At 37.5% G+C, this 23,753-nt stretch overlaps 1 protein-coding gene across 4 annotated transcripts; it reads right to left on the reverse strand.

Annotated features, from left to right (window-relative positions):
• Positions 1-1,252: 1,252 nt before the first annotated feature.
• Positions 1,253-22,700, reverse strand: ZC3H11A (zinc finger CCCH-type containing 11A). 4 transcript variants are annotated; one of them, XM_069459472.1, is made up of 16 exons: positions 22,638-22,700; positions 20,561-20,680; positions 17,919-18,042; positions 16,357-16,560; positions 16,125-16,241; positions 15,798-15,878; positions 14,555-14,665; positions 13,684-13,746; positions 12,682-12,780; positions 11,177-11,249; positions 7,277-7,779; positions 6,569-6,648; positions 4,729-5,056; positions 4,085-4,251; positions 3,644-3,711; positions 1,253-3,244 (listed from the first exon to the last, which is right to left on the reverse strand). In XM_069459472.1, the coding sequence occupies exons 1-16, from the start codon at positions 22,689-22,691 to the stop codon at positions 2,986-2,988; spliced, it is 2,451 nt and encodes an 816-aa protein (XP_069315573.1). In that variant the 5' UTR covers positions 22,692-22,700; the 3' UTR covers positions 1,253-2,985. The 4 variants fall into 4 exon arrangements, with proteins under 4 accessions (XP_069315573.1, XP_069315570.1, XP_069315571.1 ...); XM_069459469.1 differs by having other exon boundaries at positions 4,723-5,056; XM_069459470.1 differs by having other exon boundaries at positions 1,263-3,244; positions 7,277-7,783; positions 11,181-11,249.
• Between the last annotated feature and the right edge of the window lie 1,053 nt (positions 22,701-23,753).

The raw sequence follows: 23,753 nt of genomic DNA on the forward strand, positions 1-23,753 counted from the left end.
TCATAAAGTCAGATTTAAAAAAAGAACTCTTGAATCAAAAGTTCAATTAACCAAACCCAATGGCACGTAAGAATATATACTTTGAACAGAGTGACCTTGAAACTACAGTCGAGAATAAAGTAGTGATCTTTCAATATAGTGCAGGATTAGCATCAATGAGTATGTGAATTAAAGGTACGTAAGAACTCAGTAACTGTTAGCTTCTTTAAGTGTTACCTCTTAAGCAGTTACAACTGGAGACCATGTATTGCCTGTTGCTAAGCTGTCAAATTCAAACCAAATATTTTAAGGAATTGCAGTTACTCTAGCAAAATGAAGCTACAATTTTAGAAAAGGACCATAGAACTTTGATCAATATAGATCAAGCTTTGTTCTTGCAACTTAATTATTAAACATCAGTCTTATCGCTATGGTAGTTTCAAAGACTGGTCTGAGATGAAAACATAATTAACCATTCTATGATCTGGCCACATGATAGGATCTATTGTGATTTAGGGTTAAAGTCAGAACTCTTAAGAATCATTCATATGGAGATAAAATATATGAATTGTGAAACTATCTTGATATTTCTGGCTATGTCCAAACTGCAACATTTGGGCCCTTTTATTACTACTAAAATTGAAAACCATCACTCAAAACTAAACATACAATTGTTTTGCTTTTTGTGAAAAGTTGATTCAACTTGTTGGGACTGCTTTTAGATTACTAATAGGAAAAATCTGTGTTCTTTGGTAGCTAATGTTTATATGTATTCTTGTAACAATTAAAAAATACCTTCATGCTTAGAAATTTAGGTCTTTTTAAAATTTTTAATTTAGAGATGGAGTCTTGCTATGTTGCCCAGGCTAATCCTAAACTCCTGGCCTCAAGCAATACTCTGGCCTCAGCCTCCTGAGTAGCTGGGATTACAAGGTACATGGCGCCAGCCACCACGCCTGGCTCAATGCTTGAAAATTCTAAAATGATGATTCTAACCATTGCTTTTAAACCTTTCCTCTTTTAAAAAAATTAACAGCATCACTTGATGCTTACAATGATAAGGACTAAGTGTCTTACCTAAAAAAGCACATGTAGCTAAAACTTAGCTCGTTTGTGGGTAAGTTTGGCAATACGTCCTGATGAAAGGTTTCTAAAGCCCAACAATACCTGGGAAATTGGGGCACTTACACAAAAGACCAATAACATTCTGACGGGGCCTCGTCAAGGTGGATCCGAAGCTAGAGTGATATAAGATTACTTAATTCACAACGAAGACGTTCCTACACCAGTTTTATTTAAAACACAAATAAGTACTTCTCTTTCTGTAAGGGCAAATGGTTCAAATAGTGCTGAACACAAATCATTGACTAATACAAGTGCTTTAAATATGAAACAAAATTATTTTTAAAAAAGCAAAAGAATAAAGTTTATATACAAAAGGGGCTTGGAATCTATAAGCTGATTCCAAAAATGAAATGAGTAGAAAATCTGTGGTGAAACCAGAACATTCCACCCCTGCTTTGGAGAAGGGCTATCATACAACATTCAGTCAGCCGAAGATGGATTGGTAGAGGTGTGTCTATACATAAATTTCAAGTCATTTTTGCTTGTGCAGAATCATCTGGGTCTTCCCAAGACTGAAGGGGCAGTCCTGTGGCTTTCTTCCTTTTCCGTATTCCCAACAAGGCTACATGAAGTTCAACTCTTGATGAGCCGCTTACAACAGCAGTTCCTTAGGAGCCAACACGACAGGTGGGTCAGATTTCCCTATGAGAAACAAAACTGGCCACCTACAGCGAAATATCAAAGTGGACAAGTCCGTCTTCCCTCCTCCTCCTGGTTATGCACAATGTCTCCTTTAAGACTATTGTCCTCATCGTGCTTGTTCCTTCACAAGTCTAAACCTTGAGGTGAAGGAGACTAACATCACGAAAAGAAAATTCCATTCAGAAATGAAGAAAACTGGCAGGTATACAATACACCCCCAGAGCATCAATAACCCTGCGACAGTACAATTCAGTGTACTGCTATGGTCCAAAGATAAATACTGGCAGTTCAAATGAGTCCACTTTTGTCCCTCAGGTAGTTTAAAGGGCACCAAATAAATATACTAGGCAAGGAGTTTGCTGGGAGAATTAGAAATAAAAAATTAATCAATTTTTATCCCTGTGACAATTCACTGCCAGTAGGAGGCAAGTACTGAAGAGAAGGGACAATTTTCACACTAAAAAAAAAAAAATTCTTCTAACCACATCACCATCTCTTCTGATGGATCCAGAGAGTCCCAGAAATAGAAAATTAGTTTCAGGGGACCCCTGAGGCACTTTAAAGCCTTAAAAAAATTACAGTAATAATAAATTAGATATTGCTCTTCAGAGGCTAACAGAGCAGCAGAAGCATCAAAATCAGGTCCAAAGAGTTATGTCCATTTTATAGGTTTCCTGAGCTGCTCAGCCTTCTTTAAAGCTTAGTTGACTCTCCAATTACCTTTAAAAAGACATACAATTTAACACACACTGAGTGGGTTTTTTTTGTTTAGTGGTAGCATGAAATTTGGTCCTTAATGGTAGCAGCTGTCTTCATCCATTTCAAACTCGGGTAAATATTAAGTACATTAAGACAATACATAAAAGAAAGAATACAACAAATGGGGAAAAAGCCAAAACTGACAAACACCTCAAGGAGTCACTAAGTTCTCTTGCACCCTTTCACTTAGATCTCCTTCTCAGTCTCTTTTTTGTGGAGAAAAGGGTATGACAGAACTTTTTTCTCAAAGATGCTAAACAATGGCATCAAATGGACAAAATGGTTATCGAGTGACTTTAAAAACCAGACCCCAAGGAATCCAGGACACATACAGATAATTCAGAGGTATACTTCTGATATGGGGCAAATTCTAGACTAAAGAAATGATCGTCTCAGATAAATGCTATAATAGATCAAACTAAGTCCAGTTTTTTGGCGAGTTTTTTTTTTTTTTTTTTTTAAGTGTTCTCACTACCACCTTCAGCTGTCAATCATTTCAGACAGTTCAAGCAAAAGGTCATCTTCATCCTTCCCAGGATCCAGGTCGATCTCAGCTTCTAATTTGCCTCCTGAAATCTCCCAAATTAGTTTCTCAAAATCATCCTCCACAGAGAGCGGGGGCTTTCCTGTTGAGGCAGAGCTGAGTCGGCGAGTTTTTGTGGCCATCTGGGACGAGGAGGGACCAGATACTTCTGGGGGTGAGAGATCTGAAGAAGACTGGGTTGGAGGCAGTGTAAGACTGTAAGAAAAAAATAAGATTATTAGAAAACTGCCCCTTTTCAATAGTTGCCTGAATCACCTAGGCTCAGGGACACAGAGTTAGCAAAAGGTTATTTCTGGGGACATACATAAAGAAGGAATTCTTTACTAGTTTGGGACCAAGCATTTTAATAATTTAAAGTAGAATTCAGCCAGGTATTAAAAACATCTTTTAGATGATACAGGCAAAATATAAACAGTGGCACCATAGGAGAACAGCAACTCTGAATTTTCATGCTTTGTAGCAATTAATTTGAAGTCAGCAGATTTATTTAGATATGGTTAAATGGTTTAAAGTTATTTATCACTGTTATTCTCTAGAGAGCATAAGCAGTAACAATGGTCTGGAGTTTGGTTAGAAAGAACTGCAAAGTATTACCTGTCTCTAGGTTTTTCTGCCTCAGGCACAGTGACTGATTTGTCCTCAGAGAGGACCGGGACAATAGCCTATGAAAGGAAGGGTAAAGTCATTCAATGGGAGAGTCAGCCTTTTTCATTTGAGTATATTCACTTTCCTTTGCTGCCTTCTTAAAAAGATGGCTATCATACTTTAAGCCTAAGAACCCAAGAATCAATAATCTAAAGGTTGAACGTACAAATAAACAAAGTATCTTGCCACCCAAAAATTACCCTTTAAAAAATCCTGTCCTGCCACTTCACAAGTATCTACCTGTAAATGTAAAACACAGTAACAACGCAAACAACCAAAATGCTAGGAAGTGCCCTGAAGTGTTACACATAGAGAGCTAGTAGAGAGTTAATCTTTTCTGCTTACCTACCACACAAAATAAAGCACCACAAGAGTGGATCTACTTCTTACCACAGCTGCTTTTTTGGCCGGGCTTTCCTGCAGGACACTGCTGGAGCTGAGTGGCTTCACAGCTGCAATGACAGCAGGATGCACCTCCACTGCCTTGCGTTTTGGGGCCAATTTGGGGGATGAAACAACTTTAACCACAGATGGCTTCACATTTACTTTGGGTTTAACTACAAGGGACAGAAAATATCTGATTAACAGCCAGAATAAACTCTCTTTTATACCGAGGATAACATAGAATAAAATAGCAAAAATCTTTCAGTACTAGAAATACCACAAATAATTTTAAAAAACCCTGAAAATGATCCATATGTAATTTGTACTACAGATGGTCACCATGTAGATACAGATACTCAAATGACCCCTTTCAATGCCTCTCGAATTTGTCACTATTCTTCTATTTTCTGTTTTTCTTCTTTAAAACCAGAGGAAACATACACCACAGAAAGTTTTAGACAAAGCTTTTTAAATAGCAGTTTTAAATTCTGAGAAAGGAACCCTAGTTTTGTCTTTGTATAATAGTATCAGAAATATTACTATCCACCAGGCAAATGAAATTCAACCCAACTGTTGCCAGGGAGTTTTTAAAACTTGGCAATTTTAATATCTTAAAGGCAAGACACAGTATAAAAAATACTCACCTTTACCCCTTTTTTCCAAGGTCTGTGCTGCACATTTCACATTTAATATTGAGTCTCCAATCCCTGAGGTTTCTACCTCCACCTTCTGGGATGACTTTGTGGGAAGCCGCTTGGGCAGGTGGTGCCGTGTGATGGCCGGCACAGCAGTGAGCACCGGTTTTTCTGCCACTTGGGTATTGCAGGAGGCTACATCTCCCCGGAGGGGTGTCAAGACTGACTTTTCCTTCTGGAAGGCTCCCCTCTCCTGCTGTTTCTGCATGTGCTTCTCTCTCATGGTCTCACATCTCTTGACTTGAATTTTAGCAATGTCACTTCCTGTGGTCTCGTCTGAAGCCTGTGGATAAATTTAAATGACAGAATGAAAACCTAATACCTCTAATAACCTATACAGGAATTATTATTTATAAAGTACCAGGCTAACACCTAAGTTAAGCAGAGTTTGACATGATCCAGAATCTGAGAGAAAAACTCTTTACTTGATACTAAGTAGATAATACCCTTCCAAAAATAAAAGATTAAAGATGTGTGGAAAAATAAAAAACCCAGACTGTATAGGCTATAAAACCATGACTCTAAATCAAATCCTAATGACTCCTAAATAGACACTTGCACAAAAATTTATGTACAAAGATATTTATCATTTACAATTGTGTAAAAACAAATCTAAATGTCCAGAAACAGATTCTATTCACGTAACAGAATATTATGTGGTTGGTAAAAGCAAATGTCTTGAATTAATATGGTAAAGTTAAAGCAGGCTGCAAAATGATACACTGTAGAGTTTTCAATTATGTTCTAAACATTAAACAAACTCACATTCATACATATATATATAAAAAGCTCTTGAAGAAATCCATGAAAAAAACCAATGGTGGTTATATAGAATTATAGAGTTTGTTCATTCTTCTGAAAAATAAAAATTTCCAAGTTTTGTGTGGTGTACAACATTACTTTCAAAGGCAGGGGGAAACTGTAAAAAATATTAATAACCAATTAAAAAAACTTTTTAAGAGCAGAGAATAGGCCGGGCGCGGTGGCTCACGCCTGTAATCCTAGCACTCTGGGAGGCCGAGGCGGGTGGATCGCTCGAGGTCAGGAGTTCGAGACCAGCCTGAGCAAGAGCGAGACCCCGTCTCTACTAAAAATAGAAAGACATTATATGGACAACTAAAAATCTATACAGAAAAAATTAGCCGGGCATAGTGGCGCATGCCTGTAGTCCCAGCTACTCGGGAGACTGAGGCAGTAGGATCGCTTAAGCCCAGGAGTTTGAGGTTGCTGTGAGCTAAGCTGACGCCACGGCACTCACTCTAGCCTGGGCAACAAAGTGAGACTCTGTCTCAACAACAACAACAAAAAAATAAAAATAATAAAAATAATAAAAGAGCAGAGAATATTAACATACATAGAACTATAGGAAACGATCTTAAAAAAAAAATTGTAAGTATAGGCCAGGCATGGCAACTCATGCCTGTAATCCTAGCATTTTGGGAGGTTGAGACGGGAGGATCACTTGAGGCCAGCCTGAGCAACATACTGAGACCCTATCTCTATGAAAAATTAAAAAATTAGCCAGGTGTGGTGGTGCACACCTGTAGTCCCAGCTACTCAGGAGGCTGAGGCAGGAGGATTGGAAGCTGCAGTAAGCTGTGATGATGCCATTACACTCTAGCCTGGGCAATAGGGTGAGATCCTGTTTCAAATTAAAAAAAAAAAAATTATAGAGAAAGACTGTTTACTAATGTATCAGTGAAGTGTTAAATAGAAATTTACGTAAGGTAAAACTGAAAAGCACACCTAGCCTTTGTTTGTCATGGACAAAACCATACAATGATCTTAAACTCACCTCTTTGGCTTCTGCTCTAGGAAAACTGCTCTGAGAAGCAACTTCACTTCCTTCCTGAAGTTTCTTCTCTTCTTTCATTCCTATAGTCACATTAAAGACATCATTATTTATTTCACATAGGCTGCAACTTCATTACAGATGAAGTTAAACAAAACTTTATTGGACAAATAAAATTATAGATGAAGCTTCTTGGTCCTTATATAGTCTAAAAATGCACATTAAAATAGCAAATGTCTATATAGTGCTGCTGTAAAGAAACAACTTAATTCAGTAGTTTTAAAAGTTATCTGAGTAGGCTGGGCGAGGTGGCTCACGCCTATAATCCTAGCACTCTGGGAGGCCGAGGTGGGAGGATCATTTCAGGAGTTCAAGACCAGCTTGAGCAAGAGAGTGAGATCCCGTCTCTACTAAAAATAGAAAAAATTAGCCGGGCGTGGTGGTGCACACCTGTAGTCCCAGCTACTCAGGAGGCTGAGGCAGGAGGATCGCTTGAGCCCAGGAGTTTGAGGTTGCTGTGAGCTATGCTGCTGACTCCACAGCACTCTAGCCCAGGTGACAGAGCAAGACTCTGTCTCCAAAAAAAAAAAAAAAAAAAAAAGTTATCTGAGTAAAGTAAAGTTGTCAAAGAACTCCCAGGAAGATCCCATGGAACACTCCTTTGGAATATTATTTAGGGAAGTGGTACTATAGATGAAGCTTTCTTGTTACCTGTTCTTTTGGTGATGCGGAGCAACCGCCTTGCCCCTGGGTTGACTTCGTGCTGAGGCTGGGAGCTGGCGCTGCTCTCAGAGCTCTGCTGCACCCTCAGGGCCTTCTCCAGTCTAATCTCCTCCAGTGTCTTGATGTGCACCTCCTGCATAGACTTTGTTCTACCTGCAGGCTCCTCTGATTGTCCTTTGCTTGTGGCAACTATGGGTGGCAAAACCACTGTTTTTTTAATTTCACTGTCAGTCTTTAGCTTGATGTAAGTTGCATCCTTTTTGCTTTTTTGTCTTTCTGCTTCCTGCTGCCGATGTTTTTTTTCAGCCAGGACCTCAGAGAAGGTTTTGATTCGGATAGTGGAAGAACTTCTTGTTCCTGAAGTAGAATCATCAGCTTTTGAAGGTCCTTCTGTCTTGAGTTTAGTCTGCAATTCTCCATGTTTTTGACTGGCTCTTTCAAGAAGAATTTCTTCTAATGTCTTCACGTGGATCTCACCAACTTTATTAACTCTCTCTGTTTTAATGGGGGGAAAACATGGCATTGTACTTGGAGTTCATCTCTTAATGACTTGAGAGGTATCACTTAGGCAGGCAATTAAAATAATAAAAAATGTAACATTAAATTTCGATCTCAAATTTAGATTACTGCATGTTTCAGGTAGTGGCCCTCAAAGAAAACTCTGAGGAGGCAAAAATTGGTGATTTATATTTCTATTCAGAAGTGTATTCTTGAGGAACCTCAAAGCCATTTACTAGCTAGAGAAATCTGTCATCATAAATCTTATCAATAAATTCTTCCATTCACTCATGGATATAAACATGTGCTGGACACTGTGTTAGAACTATAATGGTAAGCAAAATACAGTCTTTGTCCACATGTAGTTTATGGTCTAACAGACAGATCAATGAGACAAGCAAGAACAAAGTATGGTAATGACAGCTGCTTTGACAAACGAAATACATAGATAGGAGCATATAGCAAGAATCCAATTCTTGTCTAGGAACTGGTTAAGGAAAACTTCTCAGAGGAAGTGATCTTTAAGCAATATTTAAAGGATGAAAAAGAAGGTCAAACAGGCGACAAGATAGGGGAAAAAAATGAGAAAGGCCCAGAGACTGACATGTCACTGAAGAGCTATTTTTAATGAAACACTCATCATTCCACATCAGTCTAAACTAAAGAGCAAACTTCACACTTGACAGATAGGATCATTCTCATTATTGAAAGACTAAGAAAAGAAATAATGAAGTGATGTGGAATAAACAAAAATAATTTAGAGATTAAACACATACATAATTAATCACTGAATGATTAGTTGCTTTTAATGAAAGATTAAAACAAAAAATATCCTTTCAAAATCTTAAACGTACAGTGCTCTGTCTCACTTTCTGAACCTTTGAGTATACTGTCCCCTCTACTTGGAATAGTCCCTACTGGTCTCATTTCTCTTGCTGCCTGGTTTAGTTTTAACTGAAGTCAGCTTAGAACCTGATATCCTCCAATCTGGTTTGTGTCTCTGATCACAGCACTGAACACAGAGCACTATAATTGCCTGTATCTCCAGCCACACTAAAAACTTCATGAGAACAGTGACTATATTGCTACTTGTACAGTTCCTGTTACAAAGGGAAGCACGCACTCACTGAATTATTTAAGTTTTTAAATAAAAATTGTAAATTCTTCCATCCCAGGATGACAGACTGATCTCAAAATTATAACTCCAGGAAAGTACAATATGACTGGTATCATGGATACCCTATTTCCCTCTCCCACCAAAATTTCACCAAAATGATAGAGAAAAACATTAAAAATAAAACCACAGTAGAAATGAAAACCAAAGATGCCACTGGCAAAGCATAAATCTTGAAGAATTTCTGAGGCAGGAAGCAGATGTTTGAATTTATAGAAAAATGGAAAAAGAATAGTTAAAACTGTAGGCATGAGATATGTTCTTCCCAATAGAGTCAAAGAAACCACCAAACTTGGGTCAACTAATAAGAAAAAAAATAGTGGGCTCTGACATAACCTTAGGGTAGAAATTTAAGGACTGCCTGTAGAACAGCTGGGTCAGTCATGACATTCTCTTGAGAAGTGCTCCCCTAAAAAGAGGAGAGTCTGCCCAAGTAGAGCACATTACGAGGACATCCGGGCTGGAGAGAAGAGCATGACAAGTGAAGGAAAGAGGTAGAAAAGTAAATAGCCTTGAGGCTTATTTGCTACTCAACTCAAAAAAAGAAAAACAAGCCAAGCTAAAATAGCAAAAAAGTTACTTCCACTCTGAAAATATATAAAGTCTTTCTTACTGTAGCAAGTGTGTGTGTGGGTCCCCAGCCTTCCCACCTGCAATCCACACAAACTGCTTTTAACACACACTCTCCTCTTAGCCAGACATAAATCAAGTTTCTCGGTCAGGATAGAGGACAACTTGGGGAAAAGGCCTTTAGAACCACAGAGGAAACCCAGGCCAGGTACTTACAACTATGGAAAAACAACAACATTGAAGAATTAAATTAGAAACCCCAGAGTAGCCTAAACTCAGGCTGTGAGAAAAGGAATAATCAGAGAACAAAAAAAAATATTGAAAATTAAAAACACAGTGCCAAAATAAATTTCATTTGAAGGACTGAATAATGAAAAAGACAAGGCTGGCCCAAAATCAGCTCTCTAGAACAGGATAGGTAAACTTTAGCCCATGGGCCAAATCTGGCCACCACCTGATTTTGTAAATATTGTAAATAAAGTTTTGCTGGAACACAACCACACTCATTCATTTACATATTGCATGCATAGGCATACAGCAGCTTTCACAACACAATGGCAGAGTTGAGTAGCTGTGACGCTGAAGACTGCAAAGCCTAAAGTATTTACTACCTGACCCTTTACACGTTCTTAGATTCAAAGGGCCCACTGAATACTGGGAAAAATGAACAAAAAAGATCCATGTTTAGATCCACAATAGTGAACTTACAGTGTATGAGGAAGAGATAAAGAGAAAATCCTAAAAATTTCTGAATAATACATTCAGATTGTCTACAAAAGTGTAAGAATGTCTGACATTAGATTTTCTTTTTATGATGATAAGAAAAAAGAAAAGTAACCAAGAAGGCTAATACTACTCATAAATATAGTTGTAAAATTTTTGTTAAATCCTACACAAAAAGCCTCAAAGTAAATCCAGCAATGCATTAAAAAAAGATGGTTGAGTACAGACATGTTCATTTTATTATTCCTTAAATTGTACTTATATACATGCTTATGTAGTTATAATTCATAATTTTAAGTTTAAAAATTATAGTATAAGAAGAATATAAATAAGAAAATTTAAGTTATCTAAAATCTTAATATCCAGATAAAACAAATATTAATATTTTGGTATATTTTTGCAGGATTTTTAAGGCACAGAGTCATATCTTTACAGAACTGGAATCATCTCATACATATGCGTGTTTCTCCTGAAAATAAGTGCCTATGATAAAATAAACTTCTTTAAAAAAAAGATTATTAAATAAATCAAAAGGTCAAAAGTGGTATACATGTTCTTTTGTAACCTTTCTATTTGATACAATGTAATTTGACTTTTCCATGTCAGTATTGTTCAGAATATGACTTTTCATGATAGCAATTATTTTAGCACATAACTACAATAATTTTATATAAACCATTTTCGTTGGATATTTAGGTTGTTCCTAATTTTCCACTATTAATGCTATGATGAATATTCATTTTGCCATCTATAAGTACAAAAAAGGAATTCATACCAGTGAATAATCTATTACTTAAAAAAAAAAAAAAAAACAGAACCACAAAAAAACACAGGCCCTAACCTAATCGCAATAGGTATATCAGAGAAAAGGCAAAGATTCTTATGGCAAGGAGAAAATACCAGAACCTGGTCTTAGGCTTTACTTACCAGTTGCCTCCTCATTATTGGGACCAGCTGACACACCTAATCGCTCTTTCAGAGACTTAGAAACTTGAACTATAAAAAGAAAGAATTTCAAAAAGCAAAAGTTGAACAGAAACTTTCTACAGGTCAAATATCTTTTTCCAAGTTCATAAATTACACTACACTTCTAATACAAATGTTTAAAAAAAAAATCAAGTCATAAATTTTTCTTCTCTACAGAACAGATTTATGTGAATCATGGAATTCTTACAGCACTCTGGAAAGCTTAAAAAAACCCAAAACTTTCTTTGTATCTGAAAAGCTGTACTACTAAATTCAAGAAAATAATTTTGTTACTGGATGATCTTCTAAAATCTTATTGCCATCAAATATTTTTCCCCCTAAATTTACTGAAATATGCTCTTTAGCTATGAAAATCTACAATGACTGATAGGCAAAGAAAGAGCAACTTCTGCCTGCTCTGAGGACTGAAAGAAAGTCCCCAAACAGGAACATCTGCTCATCAAAGCCTCTTAGGCTGGAGGAAAAGTGGACAGAAGTGTCTTATCTTCAAGAAAAGTTAACACTAAACACAATGAGAAGGGAAAAAACACACCTACTCTTTAGTAATTAACGCCAGTGATTCACTGCAAGTCATACAAGGGGAAAAAAATAATCCAACACTTGATTTCTTGCTCTCCTTCAACTATAAACCACTCTAACTCCCACATATCTCTTGATTCAGTCCATGTCTCCAAACCAACTTCTAGAAGAACACTAAATTTATGCCAATACTATTTCCTCTTATCTGGATTATTTTAACAACCCGCTAACTCATCTTCCAGCCATCATGTTTGTCCTCTTCTACTCTTTCTCCATATTGCAGGCAGGGTAATGGTTTTAAAATGAGCCTTTGATCCTTGTTTACAACCTTTCAATGGGTTGTTACTATTTTAGGATAAGCCCAAACTCTCTAATATGACTTAAAGGCTCTATATTATGATCCAGTCCCTCCTCCTTCTCTAGTCACCATGCTCTTCAGCCCATTTCTGTGTTTCAGCCATACTCTGTGTTCCTTGAGCACGTCACACATTCTTAACTCTGTGCCTTTGCAGAAGTTATTCTCTTTGCCTGAAACACAAACCCTGTCCCTCCAATTTCTCAGGGCTAATTCCCAACTCATGTTTCAGGTCTAAACTTTAACATCATTTCCTCTGTGAACCTTTCTATAACAGATGGTAATAACAGGAGCCCTTCTTATGTGTTCTTACAGCACCATGGACTTTTCTCTGTCACAGAATTTATCACTTGCCATTATACTCTAAGCTTCTAAGAAGTGTGATGGTGTTTATTTTGTTCAATGGTGTCTACCCAGAATCTGGCAGAGTAAGCAATCAAATGTTTGTTGAATGAAAAATAAAATGGAAGATGATAAACTAATTTACCTGAACAACAAACTATAGCTGTTAACATTACAAAAAACAATTGTCAAAATTACATACACAGTGTATTAGAACTAAAGTACCTTTCTTTGGTGTTTTGTCATTGTTAGTTTCTGGAGCTTCAACTTTCTTCCCTAGCCTCTGTGCAAGGCTACGCTTTAATGGAAGATCACTGTCACCACCTACAAATAGGGGGAACTTAGTTTAACATTTCAAGTCAATCTTCAGTGAGGTCAAGAAATATAAGCAAAAACAAACAATGTAGAATAATTCTGTAAGTTTTCTGCATTTATATGGTGTGTGTGTTCACCAGTTTCCTTAGAACTCAATGTTACAGAAGGAATAAAAACACCACAGAGGCCGGACGCAGTGGCTCACGCGTGTAATCCTAGCACTCTGGGAGGCCGAGGCGGGAGGATCGCTTGAGCTCAGGAGTTCACGACCAGCCTGAGCAAGAGCAAGACCCCGTCTCTACTAAAAATAGAAAGAAATTAGCCAGACAACTAAAAATATATAGAAAAAATTAGCCAGGCATGGTGGCGCATGCTTGTAGTCCCAGCTACTTGGGAGGCTGAGGCAGGAGGATTGCCTGAGCCCAGGAGTTCAAGACCAACCTGAGCAAGAGCGAGACCCTGTCTCCACTAAAAATAGAAAAAATCAGCTGGGCGTGGTGACACGTGCCTGTAATCCCATATACTTGAGAGGCTGAGGCAGGAGAATTGCTTGAGCCCAGGAGTTTGAGGTTGCTGTGAGCTAGGCTGACGCCACAGCACTCTACTAAGAGCAACAGAGTGAGACTGTGTCTCAAAATAAATAAATAAATAATTTGTGTTTTAAACCTAGTACCTTCTAAAAAGTTAGTCATGGCACTAATTTAATTAAATTGTAATACTTTAAATTTCTGTAACTTCAATAAAAGGTATAACGCATACATGAAAAACATGAGAAAATTTTATAAGTGCTTTCAACCAAGAATATAGGGGGACTGCCAATATTGATGGGATCTGTATAAAGAGTTTGGAGAAGGTACCATGTTAGTGCACAAAGAAGCAGAAAACAAAAGATACACACAAAACTTATCTTACCTACTGAAAATTTTCGTTTCCCTAGTCTCTCGGTAAGACTCAATCGAACCAATGGTTCCTCTCCTGAAATGACAAAAACAGAATTTGTCTACCACTAGCCAATTCTTTCTGTATTCAGAAACTAATAATGAGTACAAAGTATATTCTGATGTTAGTATGAGCCCACCCAGAAACTCTGAAAATTAGGGCTGAGTCTTAAGGAAGATTATTGCATCAAAAAAAACAAAACAAAACAAAACCCTATTATCAATAATTTAAACAGCCAAATGCACACAATAGCACAGTATTAATTATTAATAGCATCCAAGCATAAGGAGACAGATTGTGTTCTTAGCCAATAAAACCCAAGCTATACTTTTGCTTACGCACTTTGATATGTTAAATGAAACTAAATACTAGCTCCAATACTTGCTCTCCTGTATCTTTCCTTCATCACCCCCCAGCAAGAAGTAAGCTCTCTTTCTTCTGATTCTTTGTTGTTTGAATGGCATAAACATTTAAATGTATCTATAGCTACAATTCCTTACTAGGTTTAAAATTATTAAGTGAAAAGACTTTCACGTTTTTCTGTAATTCAAGGAGTTTATATTAAAGTTTTTTACCCACAAAGGGAAGTCAATAACTTTGTTGAATGGATATAAACAATAAATGTAAATTAAGTATACATAAATGTGAGGGCTGCTTGAATTAAGCATTTTAACCTTTTAAATATTAGCGTCAAATGCACCAACTTTTCATCCTCATATCCAAACAACATACTAAAGTCTTACCGCAAATTCATCAAAGGTAAAAAATATCCAAGGATTTTGCATTTCCAATTATTTAAAAGTAGCAACCTGACAAGTCTAAAACCTACCTATGTCTTCCTTACCTTGTTTGCTAGACAGAGTTACTGTCCTCACCACAGTCCGGACATTCTCTTTTTCAGGACCTGGAATGGGCTGAGGATGGAGTAAAAGACTGGAAACTCCTGAAGAACCTTCTGAATAAGGCAAGTCAAAGAACAGCAAATGATTTATAGAAAATAAAACTATCACAAGACAAAAAATTTTGTTTTTATAACCAGTTAAGTCCAATACAGACTGCTATATCAAAGCCAATCAGCCTTTTTTTAATCTGTTTTCCTACAGTGAAATGGGGTAGTGGTGGGGGGAGCGTTGGGGCATAATGTGAAAACAAAATAAAAAAAATTATTTGGACTGACTTAGGCACTCAACCTCCTTTTATTTATCAATAAGGCTAACATCACTCTAAAGTTATCCTCAGAAGTATACCAGACATCAGGCAAGTCAATCCAATCCAACCCTTTCCACCTAAATTTAATCATCTGCAAAACATAACTCCAAAGTTCCCACAGAACAAACTTTAATAAGAGGATTCTTAGACCCAATCACTTATCTCTATATATACTACATTGCACACTGTAATTTTTAGGGTTAGAAATACAGATCAACCAAACTGAGGCAAGCTCCAGAAGAAAATCCTAGCCGCTCTTGAGAAAGAACTCTTCTACTACAAAATGAAGTTTTTCCTCTTTTAATATAGTTCTTATATTGTGTTCTTTAGGGTTATAGTTCTCAAGGTACACAGGTTCTTTTAGGTTCTTTATTACATGTGCCTAGTTCTGAGTAGAGACTGAAACACGGCCGGAATTAATTAAAAAAGCAACCATGGAGGCCAGGCGCGGTGGCTCACGCCTGTAATCCTAGCACTCTGGGAGGCTGAGGCGGGCGGATCGTTCGAGACCAGCCTGAGCAAGAGTGAGACCCCATCTCTACTAAAAATAGAAAGAAATTATCTGGACAACTAAAAATATATATACAAAAAATTAGCTGGGCATGGTGGTGCATGCCTGTAGTTCCAGCTACTCGGGAGGCTGAGGCAGAAGGATTGTTTGAGCCCAGGAGTTTGATGTTGCTGAGCTAGGCTGATGCCACAGCACGCTAGCCCAGGCAACAAGGCGAGATTCTGTCTCTCAAAAAAAAAGGCAACCATGATTTAAATAAATCTGTGAAATCAAAATCGTTTTGCTAATTTTGGCTGTTGCTTCCACAAGTATCTTTATTATTCTTCCCTAGCAACATACAACCATCCATGCCAAATTTATGACTTACCACCTTGCTTCTTAGATTTTTCTTTCATTTTCTTTGATTTAATTTCCTCAAGAGTTTTTATTCCAAAATTCAAACATTCACCTAAAAAACCCAAACAGAAATCACGTGAGGAACTAGAGCCTTTTCACCTTTGCATTTTATCTGTACACAGCAGACATTCAAGTATCTTTTCAAGGAATGATCGAGAGAAAGCCTGTGTGTATAGCATTCCCTCATGAAACTGAAATTTAGGTCAGTAATTGTGAACTAAATTTCAAAGGCAGTTAAAATATCGTGGACATATTGAATAGTGCTGTAAGATTTAGCACCAATACAGCCTCCTCTTACCCTGCTTTAAATTGACCCCAGGTTTCCGGGCAGAAGCCACTCGTAATCCATTGTGAACTTCAGGACTTGGTTGCAGGGTAGGTGTTTTGGTTTCATCACCTTCCTCAGAAAACTGATCTATGTGTCAACATTTAAGGGAAATGCAATTAAAAACAGGCCTAGAGCATTAATCCTGATTCTGTCCAATTCACCACATGACCCAGACTATTTGCTTTAAAGAGCTAAAACTTACCATCATCATCTTCATCATCATCTGCAGCATTAATTACAACTGGTGGATGTGTGGGGCTAGGAACATTTTCAGAACTTTCCACTTTCATAACACTCCGCAGCTGAGGGGAAGGATTAGACTGGACAGACAATTTGCTCTGCTGAACTGTGAGCTGGCTAGCCTTCACTTCCTCTTCTGGTAACTCAGGCACAGTGGGCAACACAGCTAAACATACAAAATCAGTCATCAATTAAAAATAGCAGATACAATCCCAATTCTCTTAAACAAAAATCCCTGGCCACCTATGATAAATTCATGCATTTTCCTTATGAGTACTTATGTCTTTTTACCTAATTTATCCATTTAGATTCTAAACTCCCAGGAAGAGAAAATGTGCTTTTAGCTAATAACTCTTCATTATACATGAACACACTCAAAATGAGCATTCAAAACATAGAACAGAAGGCTAAATGCCTAGTACCTGTTTACAAATTCTAGACTTTTAATATTAAAATTCTAGCCTTTTTGCTTAGCAAAAAAAAAAAAAAAAAAAAAAGCTTTTAAGAGATAATAGCTGGGCCCAGTGGCTCACACCTGTAATCCCAGGACTTCGGGAGGCTGAGGTGGGAAAATCACTTGAACCCAGGAGTTCAAGACCAGCCCAGGCAACACAGCAGGACCCTGTCTCTACAAAACAATTTTTCAAAATTAGCCAGGCATGGTGGCACATGCCTGTAGTCCTAGCTGCTCCACAGCTTGAGGCAGAAGGATCAATTGAGCCCAGGAGTTCAAAGTTACAGTGAGCTATGATCACACCACTGCACTGCAGCCTTGGGCAATAGAGCGAGACCCAGTCTCAAAACAAACAAAAACAAAACAAAAAAAAAAAGGAGAGAGCTATAGCAGATGACACTTATTTGAACCAAATTAGAAAGGAGTCTACTTTTTTCCTTGAATAGAGGTGAAAAGATGTAGCCATCAAGTTTTAATCATATAGCAGATATGGCTTTTAAACAACTAATTCCACTTTTAAATCTATTTGAAAGGGATTTTGGAAATAAATATGAGCTTTTTGGAGAGTATGAGTTTTATTTTAGATTACAGCCTACAGCAGGGTTGTCTAACTTTTTCTGTAAAGAGCCACACAGTTAATATTTTGGGTTTTGTGGGCCAAAGAGTCTCTATGTCTTACCTGCCAAACTCCAGCAGTGGCACAAAATTGGCCACAGAAAATACCTAAACAAATAGGCAACACTGCATTCCAATAAGACCTTATTTTACAAAACAAGCAGAGGACCAGATTTGCCAATCCCTGGCCTAGAGTATCAAGTTTCTTTTGAAAACCTTTATGGGTCTGAGAAGAAAATGGGAAATTAAGTAAACTATAGTAATTTAAACCGGCATGCCAAGATACACTTGGTTCTATGGCCACATACTGAAGATTTAACCTTAGGTAAGGTTCAGTTCCCTCATCTGTAAAGCAGAAATAATACTTTTTTTCATTAGACTGAAAGAAGGCAATGTGTGTGCATAGGTGTACATTTAATAACAACTATTGTTTTAAAATTAAAACCGGATCTCACTTTTGCTTGGAGGTAGGAAAAGGCCATCAACATAACGTCCTCTGTTGTGATGGAAAGCGCAGTTTAGTTTTTGACATCCCATTGGCTGATTTTCCCAATAACAAGGTATTTCACTGCGTTTTTTCTGCAAAAAGGAAGAACACATTGTTTTCAAATAAAAAATGAAGTGAGACCTGTATTAATTTGGTGATTTGTTTACTGGACAAAGTTTAAACAGGATTCAAAAATCTGAAGCATGTAAGATGAATTTTAGAAGGAAGAGAGGTTGCTAAAAGTGACATACTTTATTTAAGGCATGAAGGAGATGAAAGGAGCGAGTAAGTAGTTTATCTGCTATTCTTTCCTCTTTGTCTTCATCCTGGAACCCCTAAATGTCTATGCTTAATTTAGAGAAGCAGGTTGATACAGTAGTTAAGATTATAAAATCAAAGATAAAAGGGTTTGAATCTCTATCATGCTACTTGCTGGCCATGTGAACTTGGACAATATACTGCCTCTAAGCCTCATTTGCCTTAGCTGTAAAATGAGAATAATAGCAGCTATCTAACTGGTTTCTTATAGAGATTAAATGTTAGGTAATTAAATATGAAATGTCTGATTTCCAATCATAAGTTTAGTTTATTGTATCCCAAAGGAGGAGCACAATTAATCAAGGTGCCTAAACTACTGACACAGTTTTGTCATCTTAATGGTTAGCTTATTTATGCCAGCAGTGAAGAAGCTTGGACAGCAAATGGTGATGAAATCGAGAAAGGTGTTTTCCATAGCTTGTTGAGAACTGAATATTTTGCCTTGCAAGAAGTGGTCCAAAGCCTGGAAAAAGTGTTAAGTCAGTTGATGCAAGATCTGGCGAATATAATGGATGATAGAGAGTTTCCAAGTTCAGCCTCTATAGTTTGAGCAGTATTGTTGGTGTAACATGTGGTCAAGAGTTGTCTTGCAAGAGGATTGGCCTGTCTCTGTTGACCAATCTCGGCTGCTTAATTGCAAGAATCCTCATCATTTTTTTCTATATATATTTTTAGCCGTCCAGATCATTTCTTTTTCGTTTTAGTAGACACGGGGTCTTGCTCTTGCTCAGGCTGGTCTTGAACTCCTGACCTCGAGCGATCCTCCCGCCTCAGCCTCCCAGACTGCTAGGATTACAAGCGTGAGCCACCGCGCCCAGCCTGAACTCATGATTTTGTTTGTTTTTTTTCTTTTTTTTTTTTTGTCTTTTCTTCTTTATCCTTATTTCCTGCTGCTGATGAACTCATGATTTTTAATCATACGTAGACACACAGACACAAAGGAATAAATAATAATGTAAATGTCTATATGTACACACACTTATATGCTCCCTAGTTCTGTCCACCGAGAGGACCTGAGAGCAGTGATGCTCCAGGAGCAGCCCAAATCTTAACTTCTACATGTCATTTTCCACTAAAAGGAACCAGGGCACCTTGGAGAAATGGCTGATTCCAGGGCTATCGTAGGAAAAGTGTAGTATGAGCTTGGAAGAATCTTATCAGGCCAAAAAGCAAAGAGGTCTGCAAATGACAGAAACCAAAAGGACACAAAAATCAGCCTGAAGAGCTCCTACTGTCCAAATCCGGGTTAATTTAAGCATAAAAATAAATAACCATAGTAATGGACTATGACACACTGAATAAAATACGATACCATGAGTTGTGCTAATACAAATAAATAACTGGAAAAATAAGTGAAGGTTTGATGAGAAATAGGATATTTAGAGGGTCTCAAAGTACTTCCCCACAAAATACTCCTTAATTACAAACAGAAAAACTTCATAGTGAAGCAATCTGGCAGATACCATCTTAATCAAGTAATCAAATTAGCAATACTAGTAATGGAAAATATAATTTTAGTATGCCACTGGAGGGTATACAATGAAAAGAATATCACTTCTGTGATATTCCTACTAAAGATACACAATCTTAATTTAGTAATGAAGAAATACAAATAAACCCAAATTGAGGGACACTCTACAAAATAAATGGCTGTAACTGACAAAAGTGTCAAGGTCAATGAAAGGCCAGGAAAGAATGAGCAACTGCTCTCAATTGAAGGAGACTAAAGGGTCATGCCAACTGTCTGCAACACCTGAACTTGGACTTGCTCCTTCTACAATAATGGATATTACTGGGACAAGTGGCAAAACTTGAATGGAATCTGAAGATTAAATGGAGGTGTAATACATTAATGTTAATTTTCTAATTTTGATGGTTGTATTACATAGGAGGAATGTCCTTCTTGCTTATAGGATATATTCATAAAGCATTTAGAGGTGACAGGGAATATCAGCAATTTATTCCCAAATGGCATAAAAAAATTTTTTATACTGTACTTTGCAACTTTTCTCTAAGTCTGCAATTGTTTTAAAATAAAAAAATATACTCTCCAAATATATAAATATATTTTTAAAGCTCAGATACACCACTAAACTGCTTTCCAGAAAAATTATACCCTTTCATGCTCATATCATTTAGATATTAATGAACATTGTCAGAAATGTCAGTGGATCATTAAAAAAAAATTATCCCACACATTATTATATATAGCAAAATGTCACTTTGTCCTTATATTTTTTATTGACCCACCAGACCCTACACTACTTATGAGAAGGCAAATTCAAAACTTACATCAATCTCCATGTGCCGAAACCTGCACACCTGTCGAAAACAGCGCCCTTCTTGCCATAATGTGCAAACAGTTTCATTTCCTAGTGCAGCCTCACAGTGACGGAATGGGCAGCTGTCACCCTGTAAAGAAAAAGAGAACACAGAAAAGAACTGTGATACTGAAATATATCCCAGGTAAAATGTCCATAATAAGAGTTTCCTGGAATCTAAGCTGGAGGTCATGGAGCATGCCTGTAATCCCAGCTACTTGGGAGGCAGCGGCAGGAGGATCGCTTGACTATAGGAATTCAAGACCAACCTGGGCAATACAGCAACATAACAAAACCCCATCTCAACAAACAAACACAAAACCAGTTAGTTTCCCATAAGATAGACAAGCACAAATGAGTGAGAAAAGATAGGCAAGGTAAAAAAACAACTGAGATGGCATGACAAGAACAATTTGAGGGCAACAAATTTATAATTTCCTATAACCTAATTTCTTGACAGTACCTTCCATCTGATCTGACACAAGTAACACATGCTGAGATAAAGGGTTGAAAAAGACAAGCAGGAGTGTTAGGTACTCTTTAAAAATATACTTTACAGGCTGGGCACGGTGGCTTATGCCTATAATCCCAGCACTTAGGGAGGCCGAGGCAGGAGGATCACTTGGGGCCAGGAGTGTGAGACCAGCCTCAGCAAGAGCAAGACCCCATCTCTACAAAAAATAGAAAAATTAGCCGGGCATGGGGATGGTGGCACGTGCCCGTACTCAGGAGGACGAGGCAGGAGGACTACTCAAGCCCAGGAGTTTGAAGTTGCAGTGACCCATGATTACATCACTGCACTCTAGAGCCTGAGTGACAAAGTGAGACAAGGTTTCCAAAAAGAGAAACAAACAAAAAAAAACCACCAGTATTTTACAGTTTATCTTCAAAACTGTTTCATACATCCTGACTTGTGTAACTCTAGCTTTTGATGGAAAATCAGAAAGTAAGTAGAGTAGGATTTAAGTATAATTAATATAATTATGCTTCACTATATATGTTATACAATGGTAATATCTCAACCAAATGCTACTGTTGTGCAAACTGCTACATATAACATAAAATTATCAGAGCTTTGCTCAAAAATTATCATTTTAAACACACTAAAATGATTTAAGAAAGTTTTTATAACATGTAAGTTTACAAAAGTAGTAATAAAGAAATAACAGAAAAGCAGATATAACTAAAGAGAGCTACAAAAGAATCAAGTAGAAAAACAGGAAGTTTTGACAAAGATAAAGCAAAAAAGCTACAAAAGCAAACTTAGAAAGCTGGCTTTATATTCTTAGTACTCAGCAAGAAATCTGGAAGAAAAAAGAAGTCAAATCCAACTAATGACAGCTTCTAGAAGTAGAATACAATTCACACAGTCATTTAATACAAAGCATATATTAATAAAATCAAAGTTAGCAAGCCATTGGTCAAAGTGTCCCCAATTCCAAAGGCATTCTGAACAGATTAATTCCATCTATCTATCTATCTATCTATTTATTTTGAGACAGAGTCTCACTCTGTTGCCCAGGCTAGAGTGCCGTGGCGTCAGCCTAGCTCACAGCAAACTCAGACTCCTGGGCTCAAGCGATCCTCCTGTCTCAGCCTCCCGAGTAGCTGGGACTACAGGCATGCGCCACCATGCCCGGCTAATTTTTTCTGTGTATATTTTTAGCTGTCCATATAATTTCTTTCTATTTTTAGTAGAGATGGGGTTTCACTCTTGCTCAGGCTGATCTCGAACTCCTGAGCTCAAACGATCCGGGGCCTCCAAGAGCCACCACGCCCAGCCTGAACAGATTAACTCTGAACACTGAATGATATATGTCACTGGCCTTTTCACTTTGGTAGAACACGGGAAAATTATATATATTAAATGAAGAAAAAACATGAGCAATGAATTCTCCTAACTATGCTAGCCTTTACTAAAAAATTGACAGCAAATAATAAATAGCTGAGCAAAACAAAACATAAAAACTTAAGATGTTGGGAAAGTCTTATCCAATTCCATTAAAGAAACTGTAGACAGAACTGATTTTAGAGATGTCATTTCTTACTTTGGTACATGTAGAATAGAAAAAAAAATAGCAGTCTTCTCCTTGATTAGGCATGCTGGGTAGATTGTTAGATCAGAAGTGGCTTCTTCAAACAAGCCACTGCTTCCTCAAGGCGAGGACCAGCTCCAAGTCCTCTTGAAATGGGTTTTATCTTCCAAATGACAACTCAGTCACAGAAACTGTCTTTAAAATGTAATCCTAAAATAAGGAGACAATGACAAAGTATTTCAGGTAAATTCTTCCAACTTCCTCCTCGAAATCACCCTGGCTAATGAGGTCACATTGTTAAAACTGGATTTTAATTACATTAACATGCACTTACCTATACAGAGCCTTATAAACACTGTAACTGTGAATATCGTACATTTTCATCTACAATGTAAAGTTTTTATTCAGGATAGCCATACCCTTCTTTCTTTTGTATTCTCTAAATGCTTGTTACCTTGCTTCAGCACTGTAAATTAAATAAGCATTACTAACTAAACAAATGATCTACATTTTAGATTGTTAATGTGACAGATTATTTTATACAAGATACTTGATACATCCACATTTCTGAAAATCTAGATTTTTTTTCCATCTAAATGAAAAAAATCAGACCAGGCATGGTGGTTCACACGCCTATAATCCTAGCACTCTGGGAGGCCAAGGCAAGAGGATCGATTAAGCTCGGCAGTTCAAGAACAGCCTGAGCAACAGTGAGACCCCGTCTCTACTAAAAATAGAAAAAATGAGCCAGTCCAGGTGGCAAGCACCTATAGTCCCAGCCACTGAGGAGGCTGAGGTGGGAGGATTGCTTGAGCCCAGGACTTTAAGGTTGCTGTGAGCTAGGCTGATGCCATGGCCCTCTAGCCTGGGCAACAGAGCAAGACTCTGTCTCAAATAAATAAATGAATCAACAAACAGACAAACAAATAAATAAGTAAAATAGATCCAATATTTTCACAAACATTTTTGTTACTTCAAAAATATATAATTATAGGCCGGGCGCGGTGGCTCACGCCTGTAATCCTAGCACTCTGGGAGGCCGAGGTGGGCAGATCGTTTGAACTCAGGAGTTCGAGACCAGCCTGAGCAAGAGCGAGACCCCACCTCTACTAAAAATACAAAGAAATT

Source organism: Eulemur rufifrons, chromosome 27 (genome assembly GCF_041146395.1).
Source record: "Eulemur rufifrons isolate Redbay chromosome 27, OSU_ERuf_1, whole genome shotgun sequence".
Taxonomy (NCBI): Eukaryota; Metazoa; Chordata; class Mammalia; order Primates; family Lemuridae; genus Eulemur; species Eulemur rufifrons.